This window comes from Rhipicephalus sanguineus, chromosome 6 (genome assembly GCF_013339695.2).
Source record: "Rhipicephalus sanguineus isolate Rsan-2018 chromosome 6, BIME_Rsan_1.4, whole genome shotgun sequence".
In the NCBI taxonomy this organism is placed as follows: Eukaryota; Metazoa; Arthropoda; class Arachnida; order Ixodida; family Ixodidae; genus Rhipicephalus; species Rhipicephalus sanguineus.
Window position 1 is genome coordinate 125,981,422 of NC_051181.1, and position 14,017 is coordinate 125,995,438.

The window sequence follows — 14,017 nt, forward strand, 5'->3', positions numbered from 1 at the left end:
GCTTTGTTATTTTTTTTATGTATTTGCACTCAGTAGAGACGCTAGCACGTATGAAACATATCAAACTAGCCGCAATACGAAACCGCGCGCGAATCCTCTCAGCATGTTTATGATTGATTGCGCAACTGCGTTATGTTTTCGCAGCGTTTTCGTTCAGGGGATTTGTAGATTTGTAGTTCTTCCGTGCGTGTGGTTGTGGTGCGGTTAGCCGAGTAAGTGTTGACAAAGTTAACCGTTTTTAGAGCAATTTTCCGAAACAAGGCCGCATGCAATGCAACGTTTTACTGACGCTGCCGTCGACTGTCGCACGCTTGTCTAGCTCGCTTTAGAGTTGTCGCATGAAACAAGTTAGCAGACCGCGATTACAATGAAGGTGGAAGACGTGCTCAGCTGCAATTTCTCATCCTGGTACAGCGTTTTCAAAAATGCTACGATTACGAGGTGAGCCGAAGACAACTCGCTTTCGTTCACTTACTTGCCCGTCCAATAGACACGGTGTCCTCATTTGCTTGGACGTTTGACAGCTTCAAGCGAGTGTTCAGTTGTGAGAGCGTACTTTACAAGTTCCAGGATATCGAATTGCTTCGGTTGACCGCGGTCGTGTCTCTTCGCAAAGCTTTTTTTTTTTCTTTTCTGGTCAGTGCCACTCATTGGAAACCTGTCAATCTTTGCAGTGTATGCATTCCTTTGACGAGCGAGTTCGTGAAGTATCTTCTCTCCGACGGTGTGGTTCTTCCAGGAAAGTGAGTACCAGTATTTATTGCTAATATTTTTCGAATCCACACGTAATATGTGATAAGCTGTACGATGTCTGCTCTTTTTATAGCCTAATTTTCAACACAGTTAATGCCTAAGACGTACTACGTGTATCACTGTCAGCTAGTGAGTCTTGTCACTTTTTTTTTTTCCTGGCATCTTTACGTGGGCGCTGTTGGCCTGTTACCTGCGTGGTGTCGACATGTACTTCACAATACGTGGTAAAAAACAAACAAACAAAAAACACCGTAACTGCACTTCTCGTCACTTAATTATGATAGTTACACTTGTCGTACGTCACGTAATTTTACATACGAGTTACATTACTGTAAGATCACTTTCCTCTAGAATGCCCACATGCGTTTGCTATCGTTCACTTTTGTTTTTTGAATTCACTATTAAGTGCTATCTTCTTGTGTTGTGCTATCTTTGAACTGACTGTACACCCTTTAGGAAGTACTTAAGGGGTGCTGTGTTGCATCTTCAATAATATATTGAGTGCTGAATAGTTTCAGCATCTTAAAATTGAAGAAATAAAGACAGAGGCACCTGAAGGATGATCATAGCAAATTTATTTTTAACGGAAGGTCTTGGTTTAGTCAACTCGGGGATCCCATCTTGCGTGCAAAATTTTGTATTTAGTTCTTGCTTCCCAATGGCCTTTTACCCAAAACATGTTCACACATTGGTGAAATGAATAAAATTGAATACACATATTGAGAAGATTTTATAGACAAAACAATCCATCGCCTATGGATCGGGGCCAGCATAATGTAAGGACTTACCCCAATTCTTCTTTTCTTACTTTGTCAATGATGCAAGCGATGCTTCATCTACGTAATCAGTAGTGTCAGCCATTCGGGAGTAGTGGATGATAAGGAAGGCATAGAATCGCGCAATGTGGATCACTACATCGTAGAAGCCCTGGACAACTAATATCCTGGGATGCTAAACTAGGCACCTTTAGATGCTGAAAGTCAGCACTGAATGTTAATGCATCATTGACGAACGAGGCATCCATCAGTAGAAGTGCACTGAAGGCAAATGTTTTAAAAAATGAGGTGTTGTTTGTTTAGCCCTCTCACCTGCCATGTCTGCAAGTTGTTTAGAATTTTATGAACCACACGTCAGTACCTATGTATTAGCGTTTCTCTTCAAGTGTGAACGATGCACTGAAAGACTATTTTGTCTGCATCCAACATACATAATATGGAATTATGTTGTTCTATGAACAGGCATAAGCAGCTGCATAGAAAGCAACAAAGAGAAGTAAATGCATCAAATATGTATACTTCCTCTTAAAGACAACCTTGTGAACTACTTGTGATTTGATATGGTCTGAGGGTTGCAGTTTGAGCCTGTGACTGATTTGTAAGTATGCCCTGTAATTTTCTGAAATGATGTATAAGCTTTGTCTAGAGATGCGTGCTACTTGCCTAGTGGCTTATTGAACTTCCGCATCTCGTGTTTTAAGGATCCTCACTTGAGAATTGACATTTTTCAGGGCCCCCTCATCTCAAAAGTATGACACAGATTCGGATGATGAGGTAAGAAGTTCATCGGTTTTAGTACATTAGAGTTTGTCTGACTCAAATAAAATCTTCATATACTATAATAAAATATAACTGCTCTTACTATTTTCTTGTGATTGCTTCTAAAATGTTACATCTTGTTTTAGCACAGTACAGAAATTAAGTGATGTTAATTCTGACTGGAATGTTAATTCTGACTAGAATGTTAATTCTGACGTGACAACAAACTGCAGTTGACACTTCTGTTTGTGCAGCAGAGGTCTGGCCTTTTGAGCCTGGTTGCAGTTAGCCACACGCAGTATGCAACCTACTTTTATTGTTTGCTCTCGTAATGTGTTTCACGTCTGCTTGATGAAATCTTTACGTGGTAGTTTGAATCGATCTATGGTACTCCTTTCTGAACAGTGTGAGAGCAATTGCTTTTGCTTTTCATTCACAAGGGTGCTTATCTGCAAGTTATAGATTGTGTGAGCACCTGTTACTCATATCCTGAATGGCTCGTACTAGATTGCTTCAGCAATGCCTTTGGGTTAAGCGCACGAGTAGTGGTATGCCTGTATCTTTCTCTCCTTTTTTGTCTTTTGTTATTAGGTCGACTGGTCTGAAGCTGATGCAGACTCCACAGAGGTAAAACTATTTTGCATTTCCGTTGCCTATAACTCGCTGGCAAGTGTAAAGTAATATACTGGAAATAGGACATGCTTTTCAGATCTATGAGGGAATAAGGCCTATTTGAAGTGCATTCCTTCTAATAAAATAAAGGAAAACAGCATAAAATTTGCATGGCTGTAAATGAGGTAAATAGGACAAATGCTACTGTGAGCTATGAGTCTTTATTAGAAAAAGTGTTTTCCTCTCTGTGCAATAGGACAACGTTGTGTGATTTTTGCACTATTTTCCTGTTGTCTAATAGTCCTTACCAACTGAACAAAAAAAGCCACTGTTCTTCCTATTCTTTCACAATGTTGTATTCTGTCAGCATGATTTTCTATTTCTGTGCTTAGAATGAGGCTTCTACATTCTTTGGCCACCTGAGAAGAAGCAGTGCAAAATTACACTGCCAAGTTTTTACTCATAAAAAAAATAGTGTTGTACAGTAAAAGCTAGTTAATTCGGATTTCACAAGACCGGAAAAATTGTTCAAATTAGCCGAATGCCCAATTACCAAAAGTATCAATTAAACAATAAACAAGTCTCTTCCATCTGTGTGTTTTCATTATCATGATGAATACATAAATATAGTACTTACTTTTGCATAAGAGCAGTGTGAAAGCCACAATTTTTGTCATTCGCAACTTCGTTAACAATGTGACTGCTGCTCAAGACCCCCATGTCTGAACCCGAAACGGGCTCTGAATCCATCCCTTATTACATGCCGCCACCACCAACACCTCCACGCACATGTGACGATAATTTTTTCCACCGGAAAAATGGCTGGCACCTGATCGTTCGTCCATCACAGTGTAGCAAGTGCATTACTGCATTGTTTGCGTGCGCAGAGCAAAATTGAAAACTACAGTTTGCCACAGCCACTCAAGCATTGGTCTCCAACAATGCGATTGTGGTAAGATTGTGGATGACGACCATGCCTTTCTGAAGGCCCACGGCCATTTCGATTGTTCGTGAACACCGTTATCGCTCCTTTGTGGCGCACATTTGCGGCGCTTCGTACTTGTGGTGCTCCGAGGATCGTTCGAATTAACTGGGTTGTGGCCAAATACGACCGAATTAACGAGAGTTTGGTGCCTTTAAACGATACATATGCTTGCCGGTACCTGAGAACATGTTCAAATTAATGGGGGTTGAATTAACGAGCTTTTACTGTACTTTATAAGTTTCTGGATTTTGTCAAGACTGTGTGTACACAGCATAGCTTGTGCTTGCAGATCCCCAGTTTCCCAGAGTTGGAGGAAGCGGTGTCTGCCGCCATCAAACGCCTCGGTGGTCGAGTGTTCCCCAAGTTGAACTGGAGCAGTCCCAAAGGATGCCACGTGGATTGCCACCAACAACAGCCCTCTGTGCACGTGTTTTGCCGACATATGCCTCCTGCTCAAGAGCTCAGACTTCGTCACGCACGACTTGACGCAGCCGTAAGAAACTTCAGCTGCTGCATCATCACAAGGGCACTGAAGAGAAATAGTACAGTAGTCGTGCTGGTTTAGAAAGCACAGGTTAGATTCCCAGTCACGGTGTTCGCATTTCGAAAAAAAGGGGCTATGCATTAACCCTTTCCCTCCTGAGTTTTCTGGCCAAAAATGATACAAAGATACTGATTTTCATATTTGACTATTTCATTCTGCGAGTCTTGGAGTAACTCAAAAACTATTTCAAGGTGCTTTATTCGCAACATACAAGCAAAATATTTTTTTTGAAAATATGCAGAGGATTGGCTTCACTGCACTGCACCATGGAAGTGCCTTAATCTCTCCAGTCTTTGATGCAGAGAATGTCTCAGAAATTTAAAAAATAAAGCACGGGGACAAGAGAGCCCATAAAAAAGAAAAAAAAAAGAAAACCTTGGACACCCCCGTGGGGTTTGTTTACATCTATCGGCGTCCACTGCTGATGTACCTAGACGAGATGCTATCGTCATCTGAATCCGATGATTTCGAGAAAACATACTGTTCTGCATGTCGCTGCCACTCCTTCGGGAGAACTGCAGTTCTTCTCAATTGCAAGAAACTTTGGCAAACAAGTGTCTTCTTTTTTTTCGGAACAGAGCTGTTGCCGGCACACGTGCACCGCTCGCGCACGGAGGAGGATCCCGTTTTCTAATTCCACTTACCAAAATCAAGTCCTTTCTCGGCCAAAATGCATGCTTTGAGGGCCTTTTTAATTTTTTTACTGCACCATCTGTTCAAGCCAAGGAGAACTCGGCAAAATGAATCGGGGTAGCCCCCAAATGCTTCTTTTAGCGTGGACGAGCCCAGCTCGTCTTTGGTAGGGAAGGGGTTAAGGATCCCAGGTGTTCAAAATCAAACTGGAGTTCCCCACTATGACATTTCATAATTGCATCATGGCTTCGATGTGTAAAACCCCAGAATTTACATGCAAGTAGTAGTATACAGTGTGACTGTGTCTGTTAATCACACTTCTTCAATAACAGAACGACTGTTCACACCGAGATGGTAAGCCTGCTAAGTGAGAAACACCAAGAAAACGAAAGATACATGGTGCTGCTGCACCAGTGTTTTCACGCCAGTTCGCCTTTATGTCACAGATATCGACTTTGCTTTTATGGGTGTAATTAATTGATTATCTGTTAGCAAACACTACTTCATATTCTACAAGTACCAAGGACTCGCAATAACTAGTATTAGTATTTGAATTTATATCTCCTCCAAAACATCCCGGGTATGAGAAAAATGTTTTGGAAACTGACAGAATTACTTAAACGGTATCGTTTTTTAAATACCTAATGGTGTTTTGTTATCTGTGGTCAGTTATAATTTATTAGCTATACATATAATTAGGCTGCGTTAAAGTCCCAATTTTTCACTGTAATGGCGCCAGTAGTTTCTGATGTTGAACTAAATCCTTTTGTTTTGGAAAGTTGTTTGGCCAAATTCTGTGAGGATCAGTTTCATTTTGCATTCTTTTCTCACGTCACTAGCGTATAGTATCTAGCTCCAACATTGCTGTGTCGCAATTAGTGACTCACACTGGACATTTGGCACTACACTTAAAGCAAAAAAATGAACGATAATGAAATGGAATGTTACATAATGGGCTGCGATCATTGTTAATGTGAACTTTGAACTCATTGTAACACTGCATACTGCCACTTTGCATGTTGCGTCTCATAATCATATCGTGGTTTTGGGACGTTAAACCGCAGATATTATTATAGTTAGTTATTATTATTATATGCCACTTTGCATGTCATCTTAAGAGTGTCCTTAATGATTTAGGTGGCATTTCTAAACGTGGTTGTACCTGATTTCCTGCTTCACTCATGTCCAGATTTAAAGCCTGCACAGACTGGAACAAGGGCACAGACACTGAGAACCTATTTCAGTACGAGCTTGTCCTCAGAAAGTGGGTGGAAATTGACCCGAGCACGGAGTTTCGATGCTTCGTGAAGGACTCTGTTCTGATAGGCAAGTCCTGTTCTCCGAACTAACGATACTGTTGATACTTCTTTGAGCAATTCATTATGGAATGTTTTCAGTGCGCACAGATCAAACAAAGCACATAAGGGAAGAAGACAAACAAGTGCTGATTCTCAACTCAGTTTATTGGTGAAAAGGAAGTGCGCACATATATATACACCCAGGCTTAACACGAGCGCCTGTGCAAGATATTACACAAGTTCACAGACAATATGACCAAAAGATGTGCGCGGAAAAGTAAAATCTGCAACATGCACTAGAGAGCACTCAAAAAGGTGAATTCTTTGTCTATTAGTACTATCGATGACTTGCTTACGCAGTTATCAGGACATCTCTTGGTGTGAAAGGCTTCAGTTATTTCGTGTGTTAGTTTATTTCTGTGACTAAACAAAATCTCAGTGTCAGAACACACAGGATGGCATTGGCAGTAGTATTTGCAATGATTGGCGCTGTGTGAGTAATTACTTTTGTCCAAGGACCTGTGATGTTCTTTCAAAGGGTGTTAAAACACTGGCCAGTGTGCACGCTGGAAACTTACCGTAGTTAATTCCTACCAACTCCCCCAGTTTTATATACTTTTACATTACATTTCTTTTTAGCAAGTTGCACATCATTGTAAAAAAGAAAAAGCTGTGCAATAAAGGTACGTATGTACCGGAGAATTGCTTGATTCATCACGTGACAAAATGTTACGGAGGCGTTTCGTCCTTTTCTTTTCCAGGAATTTCGCAACGAGATTACACGCACTACTACTATCACATTGAGGAACAAGAGGCGAACATTGTTCAGGACATAATGTCATTCTTTCACGAGAGAATCAAGTCCAAGTTTGCCTCTGCCTCATGTAAGCATCTTACAATCGTTGAATACGTTGAAGAAGAAAAAAAGAAAAGAATTTTCACCTTGGTCACGATGACACTGTGCTGTGCAGTTCTGCTTCCACCTTGGTGTCATTGTCTATTGGCACAGTGTTGCTATGCATACGTCTTTGTCATTTACTCTACCCACCATGCGAGCTTAGCAACTAGGGTGTCACTGTGCTAAGCTTGAGAAAGCAGGTACAGTGTCTGGATAACACGGTAGCCCGTTGAGGACGGAAAAATGCAAAAATTCCCATTCAATAGCATTTCGAGAAATGTGAAAATAGCCCATGTGGTCACAGTGAATGCGGAGCTCCCTGCTATGGCATGCCTGATCATCGCACCATGGTTTTGGCACATAAAACGACAGAATTTAATTTTTAAAGACTCATCATTTGCGCTGACTATATAACTACTTCTTAAACATTGAAATTTTTTACAGTCTTGAGCTGTGCATGTGATCGAGCCTTGACTCTTGCCATTCAGAAATGAAAATGGTTTGTTTTGTCTTCTTTGCAGATGTCTTTGACGTATACAGAAAAAGAAAGGCAAGAATTCATTGCTCAACTCCTTGCGATATGTGTGGTACATGTAGTTGTCTTGAAATTGAATTGCCCAGCTCGAATCTCATATAATGGCTGAAGTAGTGCTGATAAATATTGAAAAATTCAGTTTGCAACTTGACTTACTAGGTTCTTGGGCTTTTCTTGCCTGAAGGTGTAAATCTCAGTCAGCTTCAATATCTGCCCATTTTAATCTTGTGGTAGATCTGAACCACGACTTGATTCAGTTAAGTGGAACAACTTAGGAGATCGTGAATAAAGTAAATATAAAAGTTCGCTCATCATGCTATATTTGAGTGTGTATTCTACCACTGTAACGAAGTCAAGAATGCCATATCTAACTCCAAGACAATATTGGTTTCATAGACGCCAGTCTTTGTTTGATCGAAGCAGGCAAGCCAACATGATGACCCTGTGGGATCACCCTGATCATGGGTTTATCATTTCAAGAGCGGTGCAGGCATGCATTAGTAGCTTAACGTTGTTCACGTGCAATGTATCGGCATGACAAACTGCAGACAGGGTATCAGAATCATATTAGCGAACACTTATGCACTTCAGGAAAGAAAAAGAATTAACTGAATCTGAGACTGTCCCAGATTTCTTTGCTTGCTCATGAGAGTCATCACAGTTGGACTTCCTTTTCCATAGATCCAGTCGCAACTTATAATTTTTTGTTATATCGACATGCACACTTACGAGTATATCAGATAAAAGGAATACTGTATTTTCATGTCGTGAGTTATGTAGTTACAAAGTGGTTCAATTCTTTGTAGTGACCTTTACCATTGTATTGTCCACATGAAGTATCTTGTCTTGATGAACATTCTAGTAAGTGATGAAGATTTTGTTGCGCATCGGCCAACAACTTCACTTAGCCATTTCTCTGACCGCACTTGCTTCAGGATGTTGTAAAGCTCCTAGACTTCAATCCATTTGGGACGCACACCGACTCCTTGCTCTTTGACTGGGAAGAGCTCGACGACTTCAAGGTTGACCAAGCTGCTGGGGTGAGTGCTGTGTGTCGGTAGACATACAGTTAGCATCAAAAGTTTAGGGACCACGAGACATGAGAAGCTGCATATTCCTGCTGCTTTGGCAGGTTGGCTTGAATTTAGATTTCCGGCATGTTCTAAAATGTGCTAACGACATGTACTGTTCAGTTCCATACCTGCCAACCCGATTTCAGAAGTCCCTAGGTTGGCAGTTATGCAGTTTGACCAGATACAGTCACTAATTGCTGAGAAATTGAAAGTGTTCTCAGACCTAGTGGTGTCTAAACTCTTGCGGCTGACTCTTTGTTTGCAAAACTCGTTCAGCCTGGACGCTGCAACAGATTACGATTTCCAAGTCAAGCTGTCGTGGTTTAAAAGCTGTACTAATTGATACCTGTGTAATGGTAGAGTATGAACCTTTTATTTACACTCAGCAAAATGAGTGGCTGTTGCTGCAATATTGACGTTGTGTGGTCGAACATATGCACCAGAGACATGGCACTCATTTGAAAATACAGATGTTTATGGTATATGACAGAATCATAGTTTGATGTAAAAGTAGTATCAACAGGCGCCACGCTTGGATGTACCAGACAAGCAACAAGATGGGCACGATTTGCATGCGGGGTAATGGTGCTATCCCGGTCTCAGAGATTGGTGCCAGGGCAGCAAGTCTGTGGTTGAGTTCGTTGAGGCGGCTCTGAATGTGTGAAAGCTTTGTATCTTATGGAGAAAAGGCTAATAATTTACTAGCAACTTCTGCACTACTTAGGTGAGCGAGAGCTGTGGGTTACCTAGTCAGCAAGTTCAGTAAGTTTATTGAGCAACGTGTTGGGAGTGACGCCTTGCAGACGGTGCTAGAAAAGGAACAAGCTCAGTAGGCTGCTGTTCACCTGATTCTTGTTGCTGAAAGACTGTTGCGTGCAATTTGGGAGTCGACAAGGGCACTTGTCACTCTACAAGAGTAAAAAGTCATTGCAGCCTGTTGCATGCAAACTCTGCTTTGAATTTCATGACGATCTCCTTAAAATAATCAAAGGGACGTTTCGGAGGCTGCGAATTTAGCATGTCTATGACGTTTTCTCTGAGATTGAGTGGTTCGAGCCATAATAGTGTGCAGGTAAATTATCCCCAGGCCAATGGTGCGATGGAGATGGCTGGTACTGCGGCACAGGAGGCAGGCACTGAATGGCTGCGAGCTGTTCGCCATTGCATGGAACAGTTTCGGCCGTGTTGCCACAAGAAGAGTAATCTGTCATTGCAGAGGGTTGAAGAGACGTGTTCAGATTCGAGGTCACCAGCATTGTCAAGCACAGGACGAAGACATCGAGACATTGCAGCTTTGAATTCGAGCGTCTTATTTTTTTACTAAAACTGCTTTTTCCTCTTCTAGGAGGGCCAAGGTAGACGGTGAAGTTGAGTACCAGCGTCACCGCCTTCGAAATTCTGGTTGCAAATTTTCGAAACTCTCCGCTCACCACTTTCCTTAAGGAAATGTCATGTCACTACTGACAACAAGCATGACCTGGAAAGTTTGGCATGCACAGTGTTTTAGAAAGAAGAGGCATGAAAGGTGTATTCATTAACATTTGAGGTCAATATAAAGTCTAGAATCTAACAAGATCTCAGAAGGGTGCAAACTTTATAATAATGTTTACACCTTTGGTAACTTGATTGCTGGTATTTCAGCATGATGTAACGAACTTTCAAGTGCATTTCTTAAAATATTCATATTGTACTGTCGCAGGAAAAGTTCTTGAAATTGCTCAGCAATGTTTGTGTTTCTGATTCTTTACTGAAAAAAGATTGACTGGACCTGTGTTAAAGCTTTTGTAGATGATGTCATACAGAGCAAGTGTGGGAACTTCAGAACTATGTGCTACTCGCGTTTGAATCTTTAATACGTTTTCTGGTTTGCAAAGCCTTCTCTTACATAAAGGGGAACAATTTTTTTCTGCATAAGTGTACGTCACTAACACGGGTTGACATTATGTTTGTGTTAACTTTTTATCATATGCCCCCAAGTTTCCTTTGAACTTGGAAGTCTGCACGTCACACACATACATCGATAGCACTTACTTCTCGTGTGCTTACAGTTGCCAGTGTTTCGATACATGAAGGAGAACAGGGGCGTGCAACCCAGTCCTTACCGTCACTACGCCCTGCCTCGGGACTGTTGTCGACTTGTGTGCCGGTGAAGATGCGCAAAAGCTCATTGATCTCATGAGGCTGGTAAGATTCCTCAGTGTAGCTGTATTGCAATAACTGGATCACTGCAGTCTATTACAGGTGCCACGTGGCCTCTTTCGAGTCGGGTCAAAATTTTTTTGGTCGACTAGACTTCCTTTTGATGTGGATCGGATGCCCTTCCACATAGGGCACAAAGGAGCCAGTCATAATCGGGGGAACACGACCCCCCTCACTAGGCTTGATTGTGATTGAAAGTGCACAGTGTGAAAGCGTTAATAACGCTCCCAAGGAATATTCAGTGTTGGCTGCCTTGTTCATTTGGCAAACCCCCTGGCAAAAAATGTAATATATTACATTCACTGACCACAGCATTTTTTTGCACATTTTTGCACACTAATGCCTCAGTGATGGGCTAGAAAAAAAAAGATAATAAGCCCCTGACATTTTGTTTTTTTTGGTGGCACCTTGTGACATACTACTTGGCATTCATTATTTTCCTCGCTTTGTGTTCAAACTAAATAGAATATAACAGGAAAAGGACTATATATTGCAGTTGAAACAATTCATATTGCAAATTTACCCATACTGCTGCACTACTTTACTTGCACCGATAAACGCAGTCCTAATGTATGTAGGTGGGAAGGACTGTTGAAAAAATTCAGAATAGTAAAATATATGTTTGAGGATTATAACAATTATGTGGTATCCATGGAGATGTCTTTGCATACATGCGTTGTGGTATGATTCCCAATTCCTTATGCAGAAACATTGTAGCAGGAATGGTGTGCATGTGGCGGTGTAGCTTCTACACCATTAGGATGGTGGATTAGGCTGCAGGACGTAAACTAGAGGAGCTTTTTAAAGGAAGTTAGACTTATATGCATTATTGCTTCCATTTCTTCTTTTCGTAACGAAGACTTGTGCTCATGTTACCTCCCTCCCTCCACCACCACCACCTTTCATTTCCTGTAGTTGAGAGCTTGGCTTTTTCACTAAGCTCAGTCATCCTGTGGCTGAGACCATTACAAAATTAGAGAGGTTAAATGGTTGATATGAGAATTATTTCAGTCTTGCAAAGCACTTTTTAAACTGGTGGAGCAAGTTTCTTTTATGTAATGCACGCTTTCATTATATGGAACGGCATCATAGCTTAGAAGCACACTGCACCCTTGGATTTTTCATGACATAATTACAACTTCTGCTACAGAAACAAGGAGAAGATTCAACCGACGAAGACGACTGTAACCAGGGCACAAGCTGACGAAGCTGCTGCTTAAAATGAAAGGATATTCGCGAAAATAAACTTTACACGTTTTTACCTCTCGTTCTGTGTCTTAAAGGATTGGACAAAGGGTAGCATTTCGAGAAGACAGTTTGCCTTAGTATTTTATACATTTTTTTTATCATTCCTCAGAACGTTGGGTTGCAGCTTGATGGAAGCTGCTAACAATAGCAAGCACAATGTAACCTGAATCATATTGTCGCAAAGTAGTGTAAAATGCTCACGGATTAAGACGCCAATATTTAGGGCTAGGTAATGCACATACTTCGTTTCCAGCGTGCACACTTCGTGTCATAACAGCGTAATTTCTACTCGAACACTTATATCAGAGCCAAGATTACCCTTAGTGGCCATATTTGCTGGGACATGATGTGGATATTGTGCGCAATTGCTCATAGCAGTCATTGTATACTAAAAAAAGTGATGTTGCATTTTAGTTTGTGCGTGCTATACAATTGATTCCCAGCAACCAAGGCATTCTTGTTGTTTGTGACTTGGTTTAGCCACTTAGTGCATATTGATCTGTGAAAGTGATTACAATTTCACACGGGCTGTTTTGTTCTCGGTGAGTGCGCCCATAATAACATCATTTTTTTTAATGTCAAATTAGAGGATATTGCACTTACAAATATTCATGTTGAAAAGGAATTGTTGAACTGGATTCATTTCGACTGTTGCATCTTGCCATCGTCGTAAATTTGCATCTCAGAAGGGCTCTTCAGCATTACACGATTACGATACCCATTGATGGTATTGTGAATAAAGGTGTCTGCAGTTGGTGACGGGGTGAGAAACAAACACAGTTGTTTAAGTTGGGCATTGAAAACAACATTCTTTTCATCTCTTTCATAACACCTAAAAAAAGCATTGAAACAATGTCACCATCAAACAGCTGTTTAGTGTGTAATTGTAGTTCAAACCCTCAGGCACTCCTTGGTTGTCAGAACAAATAAAAATCAATTTGTTTATTTTTACCTTCAAGTTTCATAGTACTATACTACGAGGGGCAGAAGTGCCCAAGGCACATGACTTGTGGAAAAGCTGAATTGTCGCTTAGCTTGAGAACGTATAGCCTCCAATGAAAAGATTTCAGCTTGTAGTTTATTACGACCTAGACAATTATATTAATATATTAGATGGGTCACACATTAACAAAGTGGTGATTCGCATTTGTTGTGGAGCCCATATATTGAAGACTTTTGTCCCTGGGAGTACATTACAAAATGGAAGGTCTTGAAGGCAGGTGTATTATTCCATTTTGTTGTTGTTGTTTTTTTCTACAGAAAAGAAAATGTGTTTGTATTTCTGTTTTATCCACCCTCAGGATACCTCCAAAGCAAGGTTATTGCAAGGAGGGGTGGTGGCGTTTGTACAAGATTATGGGAACGAAGGAAATTATAGAGCAAAATAGTGAACTTAGTTTGAATACATCAAAATTATAGGGAATTGAGAAGAGTGTATGGGCATCAATTAGGGGTATGGGGATTAGGGGGATGTGGGGAATGAGGGAGCAAGAAAAGGAAATTTTAGGTTAAATAAATATGAATGGACTGATCACTTTTTCTTTTCAGCTTTATCAATTTGGAACACATTACCATATCATTTCAAGTAATTTTCCTCAATTTGTTCATTAAATACATTTTTTCTCACTTACTGCTTTACTAGGTCTACCTTAAGAATTTTGTTCGGTGATATATTTTTCATATGCCTTTAACACTATTTTTTTG

General features: G+C 40.8%; 1 protein-coding gene across 1 annotated transcript; it reads left to right on the top strand.

Annotated features, from left to right (window-relative positions):
* The first annotated feature begins 116 nt into the window (after window positions 1-116).
* LOC119396362 (cell division cycle protein 123 homolog) lies at window positions 117-12,325 on the top strand. Its single transcript, XM_037663554.2, is given in 13 exon segments — window positions 117-441; window positions 675-743; window positions 2,261-2,303; window positions 2,880-2,915; window positions 4,175-4,264; window positions 4,266-4,378; window positions 6,252-6,388; window positions 7,122-7,244; window positions 7,780-7,808; window positions 8,729-8,833; window positions 10,915-10,992; window positions 10,994-11,050; window positions 12,216-12,325. Coding segments are annotated over 13 exon segments (1,008 nt in total). The 5' UTR covers window positions 117-367; the 3' UTR covers window positions 12,270-12,325.
* Window positions 12,326-14,017: the final 1,692 nt, after the last annotated feature.